The following is an 18073-nucleotide window of genomic DNA, read 5'->3' on the forward strand; positions in this document are numbered from 1 at the left end:
GGTTCTCAGAATGCATAACAAACAGCTCCCACACACTCTCCCTCCCAGAAGTAGTAAGAAGAATACTTATCTAAAAGGAATATAAAATGAAAATAAGTTAACTCAACTTGGATAGATGGTATGAGATTTCAGTCATGAGTTCTCTCATATGTACATATCATTTTTAAAGATGTACAATTTTGCTTCAAATTTTAATAGCTATTAATTGTTGTTTCAATGGTAAAGTTGATTTGTCATTTATGGTATGATATATTGGCGTTTTTGGCATTTACATAGTTTGTTGCCATTTTTGTAATATGGAGAGTGAAAATAGAGAGACAACACATTTTCCAATATTGTTTCATCAATTGTTTTAGGACTTCAAGTTTTAGGTAATCTTTGAAACTCCTTACATATAAAAATTATTTTCACCATCTACCACCTACTATGTACCCTCCACAAATATAAGTAACCAAAATTGGAAATTTTTTGATCAATGTAAATGTCATTACTTTTTACAATAATTCATAAAGTTTAACCCCCGACCCCAGAGAAAATCAGGATAAAAATGCAAACTGCGGTAACATTTATGATTTTCTTCTTTGATGCTGAAAGAAAATATAAAACCAAAGCACTTTTTATTTAATTATTCTTGCACTTTAAGTTCTGAGATACATATGCAGAACGTGCAGGTTTGTTACATAGGTATACACATGCCATAGTGGTTTGCTACACCATCAACCCATCATCTACATTAGGTATTTCTCCTAATGCTATCCATCCCTTATGCTCCTACCCCCAGCCTCGACAGGCCCCAGTGTGTGCTGGGCCCCTCCCTGTGTCCATGTGTGCTCACTGTACAACTCCCACTTATAAATGAGAACATGTGGTATTTGGTTTTCTGTTCTGTGTTAGTTTGCTGAGAATGATGGCGTCCAAATTCATCCACGTCCCTGCAAAGGACATGAACTCAATTTTTATGGCTGTATAGTATTCCATGATGTATATATGCCACATTTTCTTTATCCAGTCTGTTATTGATGGGCATTTGGGTTGGTTCCAAGTCTTTGCTATTGTGAACAGTGCTGCAATATACATGTGTATGCCTGTGTCTTGATAGTAGAATGATTTATATCCTTTGAGTATATACCCAGTAATGGGATTGCTGGGTCAAATGGTATTTCTGGTTCTAGATCCTTGAGGAGTAGCCACACTGCCTTCCACAGTGGTTGAACTAACTTAAACTACCACCAACAGTGTAAAAGTGTTCCTATTCCTCCACATCCTCTCCAGCATCTGCCGTTTCCTGACTTTTTAATGTTCGCCATTCTAACTGTCATGAGATGGTATCTCAATGTGGTTTTGATTTGCTTTTCTCTAATGACAAGTGATGATGAGCTTTTTTTCATATGTTTGTTGGCTGCATAAATGTATTATTTTGAGAAGCATCTGTTCATATCCTTTGCCCACTTTTTGATTTTTCTCTTTTTTTTTTTTGTAGATTAAAGTTCTTTTTAGATTCTGGATATTAGCCCTTTGTCAGATGGATAGGTTGTAAAAATTTTGTCCATTCTGTAGGTTGCCTGTTCACTCTGATGATAGTTTCTTTTGTTGTGCAAAAGCTCTTTAATTAGGTCCCATTTGTCAGTTTTGGCTTTTGTTGCCATTGCTTTCAGTGTTTTAGTCATGAAGTTTTGCCCATGCCTATGTCCTGAATGGTATTGCTTAGGTATTCTTCTAGGGTCTTTATGGTTTTAGGTCTTACATTTAAGTCTTTAATCCATCTTGAGTTAATTTTTGTATAAGTTGTAAGGAAGGGGTCCAGTTTCAGTTTTCTGCATATGGCTAGCCAGTTTTCCCAACACTATTTATTAAACAGGGAATTCTTTCCCTATTGCTTGCTTTTGTCAGGTTTGTCAAAGATTAAATGGTTGCAAATGTAGTGTTGTTTCTGAGGCCTCTTTTCTGTTCCATTGTTCTATATATCTGTTTTGGTACTAGTACCATGCTGTTTTGATTATTGTAGTCTTGTAGTATAGTTTGAAGTAAGGTAGCATGATGTTCTTTTTGCTTGGGTTCTCTTGGCTATACAGGCTCTTTTTTGGTTCCATATGAAATTTAAATAGTTTTTTTCTAACTCTGTGAAGAAAATTAATGGTATCTTGATGGGGATAGCATTGAATCTATAAATTACTTTGGGCAGTATGGCCGTTTTCACAATATTGATTCTTCCTATCCATGAGCATATAATGTTTTTCCATTTGTTTATGTTCTCCTTTATTTCCTTGAGTGGTGGTTTGTAGTTCTCTTTGGAGAGGTTCTTCACATCCCTTGTAAATTGTATTCCTAGGTATTTTATTCTCTTTTTAGCAATTGTGAATGGGAGTTCACTCATGATTTGGCTCTCTATTATTGGTATATAGGAATGCTTGTAATTTTTGCACATTGATTTTGTATCCTGAGACTTTGCTGAAGTTGCTTACCCAACTATTCTGTGTCATTTTATGAATATGCAGAAATAATAAAGCTCTTTCTCTAATTATAATTATTAATACTCTTGCTTTAAAATGTTCAAGTTTAAGTGGTACCAACATTTACTAAAAATTAGAGTTTTTCTCCCTTGAGATTCTCTTAAGTTAAAGATGATATCACCACTCACCTCATTAATGCAAATATGGCAATAGAATGCAGCCCTTGAATATCTCCCTCTGTGTCTGTGGATTTATCATGCTCTTTCAGCAAGGTGGTGTGTAAATAAGTACTTTTCTGCAATTCTAACTTGAGAAATAGACATATCTTCTTTGCTGACACTGAATATTCTTCAGTGAAAAAATGTGAAGTGCACAGTAAATTTCATGAACATGAGGCCACTTGAGGAATAAATTAATAAAATATGCTGTGAAAATTGGTTCCACCTTAACAATAATTAATCAACTACAGATTAAAAACTTCCTACATAGCTGTCACTACTGAGGAAATGGGGCAAATATTTTCATGGAATCACAGAGTTTGAGAAGAGATAAAAGTTTTAGAATTCATCTAGTCAAAGTGTCCTTAAATGGTTAACTGTTTTCTATTGGACTTTCAGGTTTTGTGTTTCAATTTTAAACCTCAATTTTTTACCTTATCTTTAAAGTCTTGGCACATGTAGTACAATAGCTGACAATGGAAGGAGTGCAATAAATGCTTGCTGAAAGAGCAGATAAATAAATTCATTAATATACACTTTCATACCAAGAGCTCTGCTCCTTGGCATATATATAAGTTATGAGTAATTGTGCTAAGTAGAATGGTTTTCCATATATTTCTTGCAAACCCTTTTGTTAATAGATATATGTGTTCAATATTTGTTAAGTAGGTCATATGGTTTTGGTTGTAGTTAGGAAACATGTCTTTGATGGGTGCATATGGGAACAAATGTCCACACAGGACATGGAGAACAAGTCACTTCTGTCTCTCACTGAGCACCTTGATATATCTGCTGATCACCTCCGGAAGGAGAAAGACATCTCCTGTAGCCCAGAAATGGAACTTGGGTGAAAATCTCTGCTTAGATACAAACAGAATGAAGCCTCAGAGAAAACAGAAGGCTAGGGAAAGGAAGCAATTTAGTAAAGATAGTTATATCTACTTTTATTGGTAGTTTTAAAATCTAAAATGCAACCACTTCTGAAGCAATCCAGGCTGGTTGACATTGACAACCTGCTCCAATAGGATGCTCTTGTCACGCCCTTCAGCTCAGCAGGCACCTGCCAACCCTGTTGTTGATGGTCTCAGGCTGATTTCTCCCTTGAGCTTTACATGGTGTAGACTACATCTCTTTCTCAGGATTGCAAACCAGCCATTATTGGTTGGAAATTTAATGTCTTGCTTTGTTTCTATCTTTTCTTATTTCATTTTCACAAGCCTCAGCAGAAGTCTTGTCTTTCCCTATATCATCTTGGTGCTTGAGGAGACACTTCTTGTCCTTTTCTTTCCACAGACTAAGAGGAACGACAACAACCAGAAATTTTCTCTGTGCACTCCCCAAAGGCCAACTCATCTGGTTAATGGACAAAGTGAGCTCTGCCTATGGTCATGGGTCATGTCATTCTTCTTACTTCAATGGCCTTGAACTGAGCTAGAAATCTATAAGTCATGATAATAGTCATGGCAATAATCAATGGCAGATATGAAAGCAGGTAGTTGCAAAGCCATGATTGGTGGGAAAGTAGTTTAGACTTTGTTTAGCAAAGAGTGCTCTCTTTCAGTCCCCAGCACTAGACATGCCTGGGATACATATTCAAAATTATGAATCCTTTTTTTGTTTTTTAGAGATGGAGTCTCACTCTGTTGTTGAGGCTGGAGTGCAGTGGTGTGATCACAACTCACTGCAGCCTGGAACTCCTGGGCTCAAGCTATCTCCCCACCTCAGCCTCCTAAAGCACTGGGATTACAGGCATGAGCCACTGTGCTGACCCTGAAAATTACGATTCTTGAGGCATGTTGAAATCACATAATTGGAGTCTTGGATTCTGTTTTGTTAATATCTAAGATGAAGCCATTTGCAAAACCATTTTAATAAGTCTTATAGATGTTGATGTGTGTGAACCACTATGAGAAGATCTAAAGCCCTGATAGTTCCTTCATATATTATTAGCACCAATTTTATAGAAATGCAAGTTTTGAATTTAGTTCAGCTAGTCTTCTGCTTTATTACCAAGTATCAAAAAGTAACCATGCTGATTCTATATACTTAAGAATCAAAATACATTAGAAAAATTTCTCAAGACCTCATGCTATTTAGTAAACTTCTTTGTAATATCAAACTTTATGATTATGTGACTGACTCCATATATTCATCTTTGTCTCACATGCAGGAAGAATAGAAAAACAATTGCCATCTGTCACAGAATGATTCTATCTGCACACCTTTCCCAAGATTGCCCGGAGACGTGATCCTTCTAGGATAAATCAACTTCATCATCATCTAATAGTTATTTCATGACTGTAATCCACTTGGATATCCCATGGGCAACCTAAGCAGGTCCCTAACCAAATGCAGCATCTTTCTCCATCCAATCACCCTGTCCTGCTTCTGAGCTTTGGTTTCTTAGTGAAAAGCATCACAGTTCACCTAGTTCTAAGCTAGTCTTACCAGGTGAGCTGTGACTCTGCTGTCTCCATACCCAGACAACCATGCAGTTCTTTCCAGTTCATCAGAAAACACTTTAAAATATCTCTCATTTTTTCCAGCCCCTTAATTCAAGGGTTGCAGACACCAGTGTTTGTAGGCACATAAACAAAGTCAGCATATGCATAGAAACAAAGGGAGCCTGTGTGTGTGGTGTCTCCTTTCTAAAATAAAGGAGTAGTTACCATGTGTCCGCAATGGAGTGCATATCTCACCTAAAGGCATTCTGAAACCCTTCCCCCACAACATACACACATTATCCAAAAAAAGCCAAGAAAACAAAATGACAAATATGTAGTTTTCAAGCCCTATTTAGTTTGCTTTCTTAAATCATGTTTTCAGTATCCTTATTTTGATGCTTGCAGATTTTTAGATAACTCAGATATCCCTTTCCACTCATTCTCACTGTCACTTGTGAAATCCTCTGGAAGTTAACTACGACCATAGAGGGTTTTTTTTTTTTTTTTGGTTTGTTTTTTGTTTTTCCTGAAACTCGCATGAACCAAGCATATTGCTCTAGAAGAGGACTGTAGGGAAGGGGATATAGGTGAATGTGGCTAAGGGGCTAGAGAAGGTACGGTAATTTTGGTGTGGTAGGAAACTGGGGTGGCTTTAAGAGGAATGGTTTTGTTTTTTCCACACCATGATAGAGAGTTAGAATCAGGAGTCAGAGGGATTCCAGGAACACGATGGAGTGAGTGGAAAATAAGGTCTCCCTTTCTCTTCTTGTGATGGGTTTTCTTTATTTCCTTCGTTTTTCATCCTCCCATCCTTTCTCCTTTCTCTTCTTTTCTCTTTTCTTTCTACAATGCTGCCAAAGCATCTGACTGCTGCCACTCTATTATCTCCTTTTCTTTATCTTTTTTTCTCTTCTTTTTCTCAGGCTTTCAGTATCTTTTTCACTCTCCACTCCAATGTGTTTCTTTATATTCCATAAAACGTCACTGGAATCTGGATAGTATCAAAGTATATTTATTTTTGTTACCCACATTCAACCTAACAAATAAAAAAAATTGGATGTTCCATAATTTCTCTGGTCCAGAAGATGATTTATAATTAGTTACATGTAGTTTCTCAAATTCTTTTTTATTCCAGTTAGTGACTGTAGGTAGAAAATAACATTCTTGGACATAACCAATTGCATTCCATGCATCAATATTCAATGTCATAGGAATTACATGAATGCTGGATGTTGAAATTATCATGAGGGGGAAAATTAGCTGAAGTATCATACTTGCTTTATTATTACTATAAATTATCTTAGCCAAGATACCAAGAAAGGATAATGGCCATTTCAACCTGGCAGATAGATCCAACTGAACTGTTGTGAGAAAGGAGTCACAGAAAAGCTTGATGAAAAAAAATATATATATTTCTAAAGCATAACAAGTACAGCTTTAAAATATGTGCAAATGTTAAAACTGTTATTTAACATTTTATTAATATAAACAGAAACACTTAGAATCATGTGATATGTGTATATATAACTTGAGCAAGGTGCATAATTCCAGTGAAACATACACATACATATAAGAATTATATCCATGTTTGTGTGTGTGTGTGTGTGTGTGTATATATATATATATATATATATATATATATATATATATATTCCCCAAAAGTGTAGATATTGTTTGTGCAGAAAAACATGCATAGTTTCACAGACTGTTATAACAACTGGAGATATTAATAATCATCTCAACTTTAATATACTTTTTATGATAAAGAAACCAGCCTATTCAGAGAGATGATGAACGAAAGTTGAATAGAAGAATTTCCATTATTGAAGGGGCACCTGTGTGTAACTAGATGAAGTTGGTATAGCTTTGCCTCAGTGCTCCCAGGGAGAATGAAAGGCTCTTCCCCACGGTGAGCAACCCTCAAATGCTGCCAAGGCCCTTGGTTTGCCTGCAATGAATCCTGATGGCCAGTGATGGTCACTGGAGCTCAGTTTATTTAATTAGTCACATGCACTTCCTGGTAGTAAGCAACAACAACAACAATAAAACAAATAAACAAAAATCCTAGGGGAGAAGGACTAGGAAGGCTTGCCAATGCCTGAGTAAATAGTGGACATTTATATGAGAATAGGCATGTAAAGGTGTTATTCAGAGACAGGGCAGGTGCCACAGATGGGCAATGAGTTCACGCAATACTCCATGAGTGTATACTTACAGGTGAGGGACATGTATGTCTTTGGGTGTGTAACTCATAGGGAAGAATATAAAGACTCGAAAGGATGCTAGGTATCACACAGATAAAACAGAGTAGTTGTATTTCTATATGCTAAACTTGAGCAATGGACAGAGGAATAAATATCAAGAGGAAAATCACCTTGCTTCACTTTGTTTTGTAGAATTACGGATCCTGCAAGAAGATGTACAGTTCCTGGAAGGATGAGGTGGGCAGCTCGGATGCTTTCATATCTGGGTGCCCTTGGAAAGCCAAGGACAGATAGAAACACAAATCAGAACACATCAGTAAGAGACGCCCACTGGCACAGAGGAGGGCAGGTGAAACCGCCTTTGTAGAAGAGGCTCATTTGAAAATGCTCCTGAAAGATATGTTATCAGAACACTATCTTAAGTAGCGTAATAAGACTTTGAGAACCTTGAAAATGCTTATTGAGGAATACATAGCATTTATCTTGCTTTCCTTGATTAAAGAATATTCATACATACATATTCATCCTGTACTGATAGGTAGGAGAGAGGAGGCCAGCCCAAAGAGGTGACCAGTCCTTATTCCAGAAATTCTGGGTTGTTGCATCAGTGAAGAAGTATGCTGATCTGCTTTCAAACTTCTGTAAACTTCAGCTTAGTGGTAGAAAAGTCAGAAGATCCAAATATTTAACTTCTGTGCCTGAGTAGACCATTTGCTGATTTTCACCAATTCTGTTCTCATCACCTTGGTCTAACATTATCACCATCTCCCCCAGAGACCATTGCAGTAATGCTTGTTGTGTGGTGGTTGTCCATGGCTGAAATAGTAACTTTAGAATCAAGGGCAAAAGTGAGGGAGGGTGATCCCCACAAACTGTTGATTCTTTGGCCTCCCATTAGACCCATTGAACTAAAATATCTAGAGGGTGATCCAAGGAAGATCACTTTTCTTGGCCTTCCAGGTAATTCACTTGAGCCCTAATATTTGCAAAACATGGTAGTAGCACATCTTCCTGGTTTAGAAAAGGGATTATCTTCCTCTCTACCTATACAATCTGGTTAAGAGACTCAGGTGAGCTGCTAATTTCAGGAGAACACCAGCACTTACTGACTGCCCAGATGATTGCACCTAGATCATGGAAGCATTTACAGCACCAGGAGGAAAATAATATTCTCATAAATGCCAGCCTGTGAAAAATAGCAGTAATGAATCTTTATGTATTTTATGATAAATTAACTTATTATTCAGAAAAATAAATCAGACTAAAACCAGAATTCTAAACCCCACCATTATCTTGAGACTTCAAGGGAAATCCTGTAATCTGACAGATGAGGGGACAGACCAGGAGAGACTGGGAAGTTTTAACACAGGTATTGGCTGTCATATTCAGGACCCAGGCATTCTGAATAAAGCCCAGGGATGTAGTCAGCATATGATCAGTCTCTTTTCCGTCCTTTTCTTCCCCATCTTTCTTATGCTAGAAACACATTCTCAGTTCAACAATCCTTTATCACTGCTCTGATGATGAGTGATGCTTTTCCTTTCATTCCCAGTTTTTTCTTATTGTTTAGAATTTACACTCCAAACCCTGGCTTTCTGTGGAGGATTTTCTTAGTCTTTCGAAGTCACAGGTTCAGAAAACAAACAAGCAAACAAAAAACTTGACTGCTTCTCTCAGCACTAGAAATGGTTACAGGGGGTGAAAGCACATTTTTGCTCATGAACAACATTTTAAACTGTCTAATTTCTTGGCAGAATTATTACTCTGCCAGGTTCTTTTCTGTGTCCCTGCAGCCCACACTGTACCTTCAATCAAATGGCTTGTATCTGACATTACATCTCTTGTAGCACAATATCAAGTACCATATTGCAATTATTAGGACACAAAAGAAATAACTTTTGTCATATTGAAGAAAAGATCCCTCAGAGAACAGGTACCTTTAGCACTGGAAATGGGAACTTACAACTCAGTCAAGTACCTTTTTACTGTCTCCAGAAGGTAGAATTATCTGACACATTAAATATCTTACTCAAATAGCAAAGGGATTATGAGAGTTACTTCGTGAGATAAAAATAGAGGAAGATATAGCTCAAGTCAAATCACTGTTGTGATATTTGTTTACCAGAACTCAATTTGAATGACCTGAGCATTTTATTGACAACATCTAAACCTATGGATCCTCAAAAAAATTGATTCCATATTAGACACTAGTTTACACTGCAGAAAAATTAATTTTTTTAAAAAAGTAGGCAAAAGCTTAAAATGGATGACTTCATTTCTTAGATTTAAATCTTCATAAATTCCTTTTTGTAAATCTAAGCTTTTCAAAAATTTACTAATCTTATTTAAAAACTTCTTAGCTGGGTTAACAACGTTTGTCATAGCTTTTAAAATTTAAAGCTGTGGCCGGGCGTGGTGGCTCATGCCTGTAATCCCAGCAGGGAGGCTGAGGTAGGTGGATCACAAGGTCAGGAGTTTGAGACCAGCCTGGCCAACACAGTGAAACCTCGTCTCTACTAAAAATACAGAAATTAGCCATGTGTGGTGGTGGGTGCAACCTAGCTACTCGGGAACCTGAGGCAGGAGAATCGCTTGAACCTGGGAGGCGAAGGTTGCAGTCAGCCGAGACCACCCCCCTGCACTCCAGACCAGCAATATAGAAAGACTCCACCTCAAAAACCAAACAAACAAAAAACACTTAAAGCTCAAATGTGAAATGCAATAAAGATAAAAAATGTTTAATATCCTTATATAATACCAAACATTTCCTTGACAAATGTAATTTTCTAAAATTTTAATTTCTACTTAAAAATATTTAAAGGAAACAGATTATGTTTGAAATTGTACTTCACAATAATTGCATTGAAACACAGTTTATTCCCTAGGTAACAATTCCCTAAAGATTTTCATTATATCATAATGTGTTTGTAACTTCTTGTTAGAAAAGGTGTCAGACCATATTATGAAAAAATGTCTGGCACATGAAAGCAGTATAATGAAACAGTTAAAAATGTAAGCTAATGAATCACACTAACTATGCTCAAATCTTACCTTTTCTATCTACACCTGAATGTCTTTGGGCAAATTCTTCAACTCTCTGTGTATCAGTGTCCTCATTGTAATAATATTTGCTTATAAAAGCTTATTGGGCGAATTAAATGAGCTAATACAAGTAAAGTGCTTAGACCAGTGCCAGGCTGGGTGAACTGTACAAATTATCAGCACTACTGTTATTGTATAGGTAGAACTAGTATTATATAGGACAATAAATTGTTATATTTTAGTCTATATTTTTATTTTAGTAGGCTCTCAGTAACAAATTATGAAATAAACGCTTGCAGATAAACATTATTTATACTGAAATATTTGACATTCACTTTTTTTTTACGTTGAAATAAACAGAGCACTTTACTTAGAAAGTATTAATACAGAGTTGCAATTGCTTTCGGTTTTTATCTAAGTTCTCTTCCCAAAGATGGCTAAAGAGTACAGGGGCCTAGCCTTGGCAGAGGAGATCTTTTAGGGTAGAGGCTGAGAGAACTGTGTCTCTTACCAGACTTTGGGTTCAGAACAAAGAGTCAAGGGTGGGAAGAGAAGAAAACCAACATCTGTAAGCTGGAGAATAAAGCCACCAAAGGGGAGGCCTGGAAGCGAAGTCACTGGAGAACTAGAAGGAAGGAGGGAGAGGAGAGAACGATGCATCTGGTAATAAGCCTGAAATTGTTACTGGACTCACCCTGGGCAAATGCTGTCTCCCACAGTGACCTTCATGAGATCTGATTCCTACACGCGGAAACTGTATTTAAAATGCAGGGGACTGGACTTGGCAGTTAATGCATTTCTTGTTTCTATTCCTGCTGCTTAGACAGCACCAAGCATAATCAGTACTTTTATTTTAGGCTAAGACACATACTCAAAATGAAATACCCTACCTTTAAAAAAGAATGGCATACATTTACGACCTCATGACCAAAATAAAAATAAAAAGCAACTCCCTTAGCAGCTCTAAGTTAAACATTTCAATTTCCCATCATCATCATATGTATCAGAGTACTGCAATGCGATACAATTATTAACAGAAAGATAGAACTAGAAGCTACAGCACACACTGCATCTAATGATGTTCAAGCCCCTGAAAGATGACTTGGGAGGAAAATAAGGAAACAAAAATAACAGCAAATTTCCAATCAACAAGATTGAGTTGTATCTGAAAATAAGGCATCTCTAGAAAGTGATCTTTTTTGTATTTAATGTTTTTTCTAAAGGGAGCATGGGGAATTCTAGCCTGATCTTGCTGGCAATCTGCTGCATATTCATCTTGTGCTAGAGTACACAATTTGCATAATGTGGGACCCAGTTCTGTGTGTGGGAACACCCTTCAGGGAGCTCAGATTGAAGGCTCAAGAGTAAAAAGAGCCAGCATTTCTGAGCTCACCGTGAAGGGTATCCACAGCTCAGATCTCACTTCCCTGTGATAGGATTTCGCAAATTGACTGAAGTAAATAGATTACCTTTTCTGGGAGGCCCCCTGGGGAATGTTTCTGTTTAAGATACACACAACCACATACCAACACACACACACACACACACAATATGTGTGTATGTTTACCTATAGATCTCTTTTGTTGGTGGTAATATTTAACAATGACAGGTAAAGAATATACATGAGAATGACATATAAGAGCAAATTTTAATGCATTTAAGACTCTATCCATTTTTTCTCCAGGCATAATGGAAAGAAGCACCCTTATCTAAGTTTTTATTGCTTAAACCTGTGGCAGAAATAAATTTTAACTACATTATATGCATGAATACGGTACATCTGAGTGCAAATTAGTTGTAAATAGAAAATATTTCAGAAGGGGCCATATGGCTTGAAAAGAGCTCAGCTTCCAATAAATATTACCACAAAACACAGACTTGCAAAAAATACACATTTCAATATTATAAGTAGTTATTTTTCAGTAAAATATCTATACGATCTAAACTCATGTTAAAAAATACACTGCTTTTTTTTCTTTTTTTAGAATTCATATTATTTCTTTTAAAAAGAGTTTTAGGAGAAACTCTAAGAGAAGGGCATTTGTAACTAGAAATATAAAAGATTAGATTCACGTGTAAACTAGGTAGTTTTTTTTTTTAATCCAGCAAAAGAACTATTTAAGACATAGTATTCCGCTTCCTTTAGATATACTCATAATACCAAACACTGATGAAACAGCTTCTACAGCATTCTCTCAAAGATCAAATACTAAGGCAAAAACTGGCAGAATCAATAGACACAGAACTTTCTTTTTGTTGTTGCTGCCATTGTTGTACGACATGCATTGAACGAATGGCCAAGATCTTTGGCATATTACTTACTGATGGGTAGAGGTAACCTTCTCCATTCATGGCTATATACAAGCCTGTTTTCACGCCCTGGATGGCAACAACACGCAGTCCCACTGGTATGAGGTTGAAGAGCGCTGTGAAGATAAACATGGTCTGTCACAATGGGTGGGAAGAAGCAGGGCATAGTGTAATTTTTTCTTTCTATTTTATTTAAGAAACATCATCTTTGCTGATACTTTCTAAGAAGTTAAACTACTTAAACTAACTTATCTTTTGCTTTTAAATAACTTACGTTTTGCAATTAAATAACATATTTCGCTTTATAAGTAAGAAGTTTCTGCTGTGGGTAAAATTAGTACTTCAGTTTCAACCTTTGTTAGCAGTCTTGCTTACAGCATTCTGAAGAAGTGATGTGATAATAACCTGAATCGAGCCTGTAATCATGCCTCTAGAAACGTAGTCTCTGACACCATTAGATACCAAAAGAAATCAACCGTGAAGACTCTCCAAGAGCAGAATTTTAAAAGTCCAAGTTGAATGTTGATTCTAACCCTTCACACAGAAGGTGTGATTTGTCATTGCAATGAGGTCAGACCAGAAGTTAAACAGGTGATTTCATAACTAAATTACTGTTGTGGAACCAACATGATACGCCGGCAAAGCCAGGAAAGGATGTGCACCTGCCAACGAGCTAAATTTAGAAAGAACTAATCAAAACTGAATGGCATGCAAATGTCTGAGACTACTCAGGTTTCCATGTTTTGTTTCTTCCCTGTTGATAAAGCATTAAAAGCATTTTATATATTTTTGCATAGTGCAGATAGCAACATTATAACATTAAAAAAAATCTTAATATCCCTTTAACACATTTCCATGCCAGTGTTACATATTGAATGTTTAGTGCGTGTTCCAGAATCATTCTTGTTTTTTTTTTTTTTTTTGCGATGGACTCTCACTCTGTTGCCCAGGCTGGAATGCAGTGGTGCAGTCTCCGCTCACTGCAACCTCCAACTCCCGGGTTCAAGCAATTCTCTGCCTCAGCCTCCTAAGTAGCTGGGACTACAGGTGGCTGCCACCACGCCTGGCCACATCATTCTTAAGAATAACTGCTTGATGATTTTGGAAATTTTATTATAGATACATTTATAAGAGAACTATTAATTATTTACAGTGAGGTTATCTGCTCCTACTCAAGTCCTTCTTAACTAATTTTCTTAGCAGGACAGAACAGGAACTGAAAGTACTAAAATAGTGACATAAATGTGTAAGTACAATTCCAGCGTCAGGCTCTCAACTGTATTGCACAAAGCCAAACATTTGAAACATGTCGGCAATTTGGACTTCATTCCAAGGTTCTAAGTAGTACATAATTAAAAACAAACTTTACAAATTGTGTTCTATTTAACTCTCAGGGACATGTTTCCTCTTAATAGGGCAAAGAAAATTGCACCCTCTCTTCTGATTATCACATGCTACTGTTCTCAAGATCCCAAGATGTCTGTGCTACACAAATATTAAAAGAAAACCTCAGGCCAGGGCCATGGATAATTATCACTGGAAGAATACTCGGGGGCTTCTATGGTTAGTTGGATATTAGTTTCACTATGTAAACTAATATCAGATTTTCTGCTATAGGATTTTAGGGGATTATGTTATTCTTATGAAAGAATAAGGTTTCCCCCCTCATTTCCATTATTTAATATTAAATCTGGATGTGGAGTTGTTAAGTATTGGGAGGTATAGCTGCGCTATTGGCAACTCAGTATTCCTTCTTGGTGGGAAATGGCTGTATTCACTCTTGTTTAGAATACCTGAACTGTACCATCTCCCTGACATCTTGAAAGAATGTGCACCATAGAATAATTCCTGATTTATGCAAAAAATTGTAGTGGGAAAACCATAACCATATGCCTGTCCATGCAAGCTACACTAACCTAATTAATTCAAAGTTAATTATTCTAACTTCCTCTTCTAACTTTCACACACTCCGAATGGTATTTGTAGGTGCCAGATATTTGATATAGGCCAGGTAGTATAATTCTAGAAAACAAATAGACCATGAATTCAGCAAAATGATGTGGTTTTGGGAAACAGAAAAATTATACAAGATCGTTTAAAGTGATCATATTGAAAAAATACTAGTTTTTTTCCCTTGGATTTTGGTTGGGATGTGAATTATAAAATACAAGGTATCATAATTTACAGAATGAGAGTAGAAAGTGAATGCTTATATACACTAAAATGTGGAGAACCATTCAGAGCTGGCCAAGACGGAACTGTGCTAATTAAAACCACAGAAACCCACATTAATTGAGACATAATTCTATTTCTCCACTCTCTTTGTTTCTTATATAATTATAAGGCAATGTCACAAAGCCTAGGGGAGTAAGAATAATGAAGATGTTTCTACGACTTTGTTCATTTGTGCAACACTCTAGTTTTTTTATATAAGAGTGATTTTCAACTCTGGCCACATATAAAAACCAGCTGTGTTCATAACACAGGATGGCCAGGTTCAACCCCACAGCTATTAAATTCCACACTCTCTGGAAATGGGTTTAGGACATAAGGAATTTTTTTTGAAAAGCTCCTCAAATGGCCCTAATATACAACCAAGGTGAGAACTGCCATCCTAAAGCCTGTGGGTGGTAGCCACTGAGTGATCGAAATACTTTACATATCAAGTTACCAGGTTGAGAATTTCTAAGGTGAGAGGGACTTCCGAGATTTTAACATTGACATAGTCAATCGCAGACGGATATATGTAGAGTCCTATTCTGCTTGTAGTATCTATTGCCTGTCATAGGAACAGTGAAGTTTAAGAGCACAGAAAAACTCCTTGGCATCCCCAAAAGCAAACAGGGAAAAGAAAAATCACCCACTCATAAAATACCATCGTTCATGGGGATGCTCACGTTTAGAAGAATTTTAAAGAAATTCTTCAAATGAGAGTGGCAATGAGGTTACCTAGGTGCTCACTTCCTTTTGTGAAAGATCTTTCTATTATTATGGTAGTCAATAATAAGTAATCAACTTGCTACAGCATTTTCTCCACTAGAACCATTTACCTGTCATCAGTGATTTTTTTGCTACTTTTCTTTCCCAGAGATCTATAGATCTTAGACTGGAAACCTTGGAGAACAGGGGTGCCAACGTTCGCCTACCAGTGGGCCTTTTTTCCTCTTCTTAATTCATCCAAAATTTTTAACAAAGGCAGTTTATCAGGATGGTTCTGTCTTTTTCTTATTCCAAATAATTCTATATTTAGTGTGGGAAATGTATTGAACCTAAATCATGAAGATACGGACGTTGAAGTCTTCAATTTTGTTAGTGACTTTTAGAGTGCTATCTTGGTTAGTTTTAGGTTATTTCTTATTATTTTTCCTAGTTATGAATAACTAACCCATGGTTTGCATTTAGGGAGTTGTAAACCAATGGAGGCATGTTTATGAATGATTCAAGCATTATTGCATCACCTCCCTCCTCACAACAAAAGAGCTGTACTCTAAGTAGGACATGTCAGCCTTATTAAAGCACATCCTGCTTTTAAAAGAAATTTTCAGTGCTTACATTTTTCCTAGGATTTATGAGACTACTGAAATGAACCAGAGAAAAGAAAATGTCTTTAAATTCATCCTAAGAATCCCCATTTTGCCATTTATATAAGTCATAGGACATAAAAATAAATTAGTAATTTCCATTACTTTTATAAATCTGTAACAGATTGTAACAATCCTGCCAATTTTATTAAACTTTATAGTAATAGAATTTGTATACCCTTTTGAGGAGGGAACATTTATTTTACCATGTGTTTTCCTTTATTTCTTTGCAAATGTTGAAATAGTAACAAACTAAACTAACTGGCTTACAGTGCACATGCAATGCGATACAATGCCTCAGAAAGCTGTGGGGCATGCCTTTGCATAGGAATTTGAGTCCCTCGAGCCTGGGCATTATACTTTTCTTCTGATTTGCTTTTTAAGGGGATCCTGTTTCATCTTCCTTCTCAGGACTGTTTCTCACTAGCATTTAGGGTGTCAGAAGAAATTTCAAGACTTGTTCTGAGTTTTTCGCTCCTTCTTCCGCAGACAAAGAAGAAAGAAAAAACCCATACATTTAGAGAACAGAAGGTGGAGTGTGTTTTAGCATCTCAGCTTTCAAGTTTAGTCTTTAAAATTATTCAGATAACCAGACCTGTATGCGTGCATATAATAAATCTGCACTTCTATAATTAGAAAGTGCTTATTCAATTCTGAAGCAGTATGCTTTTAAAAGGCAATGTTTAATAGACACTTCTTAAAATGATATTGATTCCTGTCTTTAAAGGTAACTAATTTGTTTGGTATGACAAAAACATACACAAATTTAAAAATATAGAGAAAAAACACACAAAACCTTTGTTTGAATGAAATTATTTTTTCTGGTAGTCCAATAAAGCCATATGTTCATGCAGCTATAGTGTATGTCCTGTATTGAAAACTTTTGTCATAAAAGGATGGCATCGGTATTTAGTCTGATGAATCTTTCAGAGTGTCATAGCTCATCTAGTGATCAGAGTTATGGAAAACTAGTTTTCATGTTCGAATACTCTCAGGCCAAACAAAATCAGAGAACAATGAAGACATCAGGAATTATGAATCCCTAAACTCTGTGACCTACACAACAGTAAGACAGAAGAGACAGAAAATGGCTTTTGTCAACAAATAAGAAAGGAGTTAAAGGGGAAAAGAAACAGAGCAGAGACACATGTATGAGCCTGAACCATAAGAAGCTGACATTTTTTTGTTGGTCAAAGATCATCAAGTACCAAAAATCTTTGAAAGTCCCAACTAATAACAAAAGCTGCACAGATGAATGTGTGACATGAAATGCCTCCCCTTTCCTCTGTAGCTGAATTGCTTTACCTTCTCTTTCCCTTTATCAAAAAGGAAATAAAGCAAAAGTAAACCAATAAACAAATAGAAAAAGAAAATTTTAAAAATAAAAAAGTAATATGAGACACAGAGTAAAGAGGTTAGAAATTGAGAAAAATGCAGACAAACTCAAAAATTAAAAAGAAATTGAAGAAAAAATAAAAAGTGAAGCAATGCACAAAGTATGAAAAGCGAAACACAATGACTAGAAAAATAACAGTATGTCACATGCCAAAACCACATGTAAAAATAATCTGTTTTATATCACTAGCTGCTCTCAGAATCAGTGTTACTGGCAAGTTGATCATTCGATTTTTAAAAAGGAAGTGCTGAATCTTCAATTGAGCTGATAAAAAATAATAAAATAAAAATAAATCTAAAAAGAAGTCCCTTCTGATCTGATTATGTGTATTACTCAAATCCACACTTCTTTTCATGGAATGATGTTTTTATGTGAAGAATAAGAGATACATAAATGAAAAAAATCATATCTACTTTTGATCCACTAAT

The 18073-nt window shown here is 36.2% G+C and overlaps 1 protein-coding gene across 11 annotated transcripts in view; it reads right to left on the reverse strand.

Annotated features, from left to right (window-relative positions):
- The window catches only part of FGF14 (fibroblast growth factor 14), a 686012-nt gene that overhangs the window by 153615 nt on the left and 514324 nt on the right, over nucleotides 1-18073 (reverse strand). For all 11 annotated transcript variants that reach the window (XM_017970277.4, XM_078326740.1, XM_078376024.1 and 8 more), the window contains one exon: nucleotides 12681-12784. In XM_017970277.4, the coding sequence (XP_017825766.1) occupies nucleotides 12681-12784 (104 nt within the window). The remainder of the gene's footprint in view (nucleotides 1-12680; nucleotides 12785-18073) is intronic.

Source organism: Callithrix jacchus, chromosome 1 (genome assembly GCF_049354715.1).
Source record: "Callithrix jacchus isolate 240 chromosome 1, calJac240_pri, whole genome shotgun sequence".
NCBI classification, from domain to species: Eukaryota; Metazoa; Chordata; class Mammalia; order Primates; family Cebidae; genus Callithrix; species Callithrix jacchus.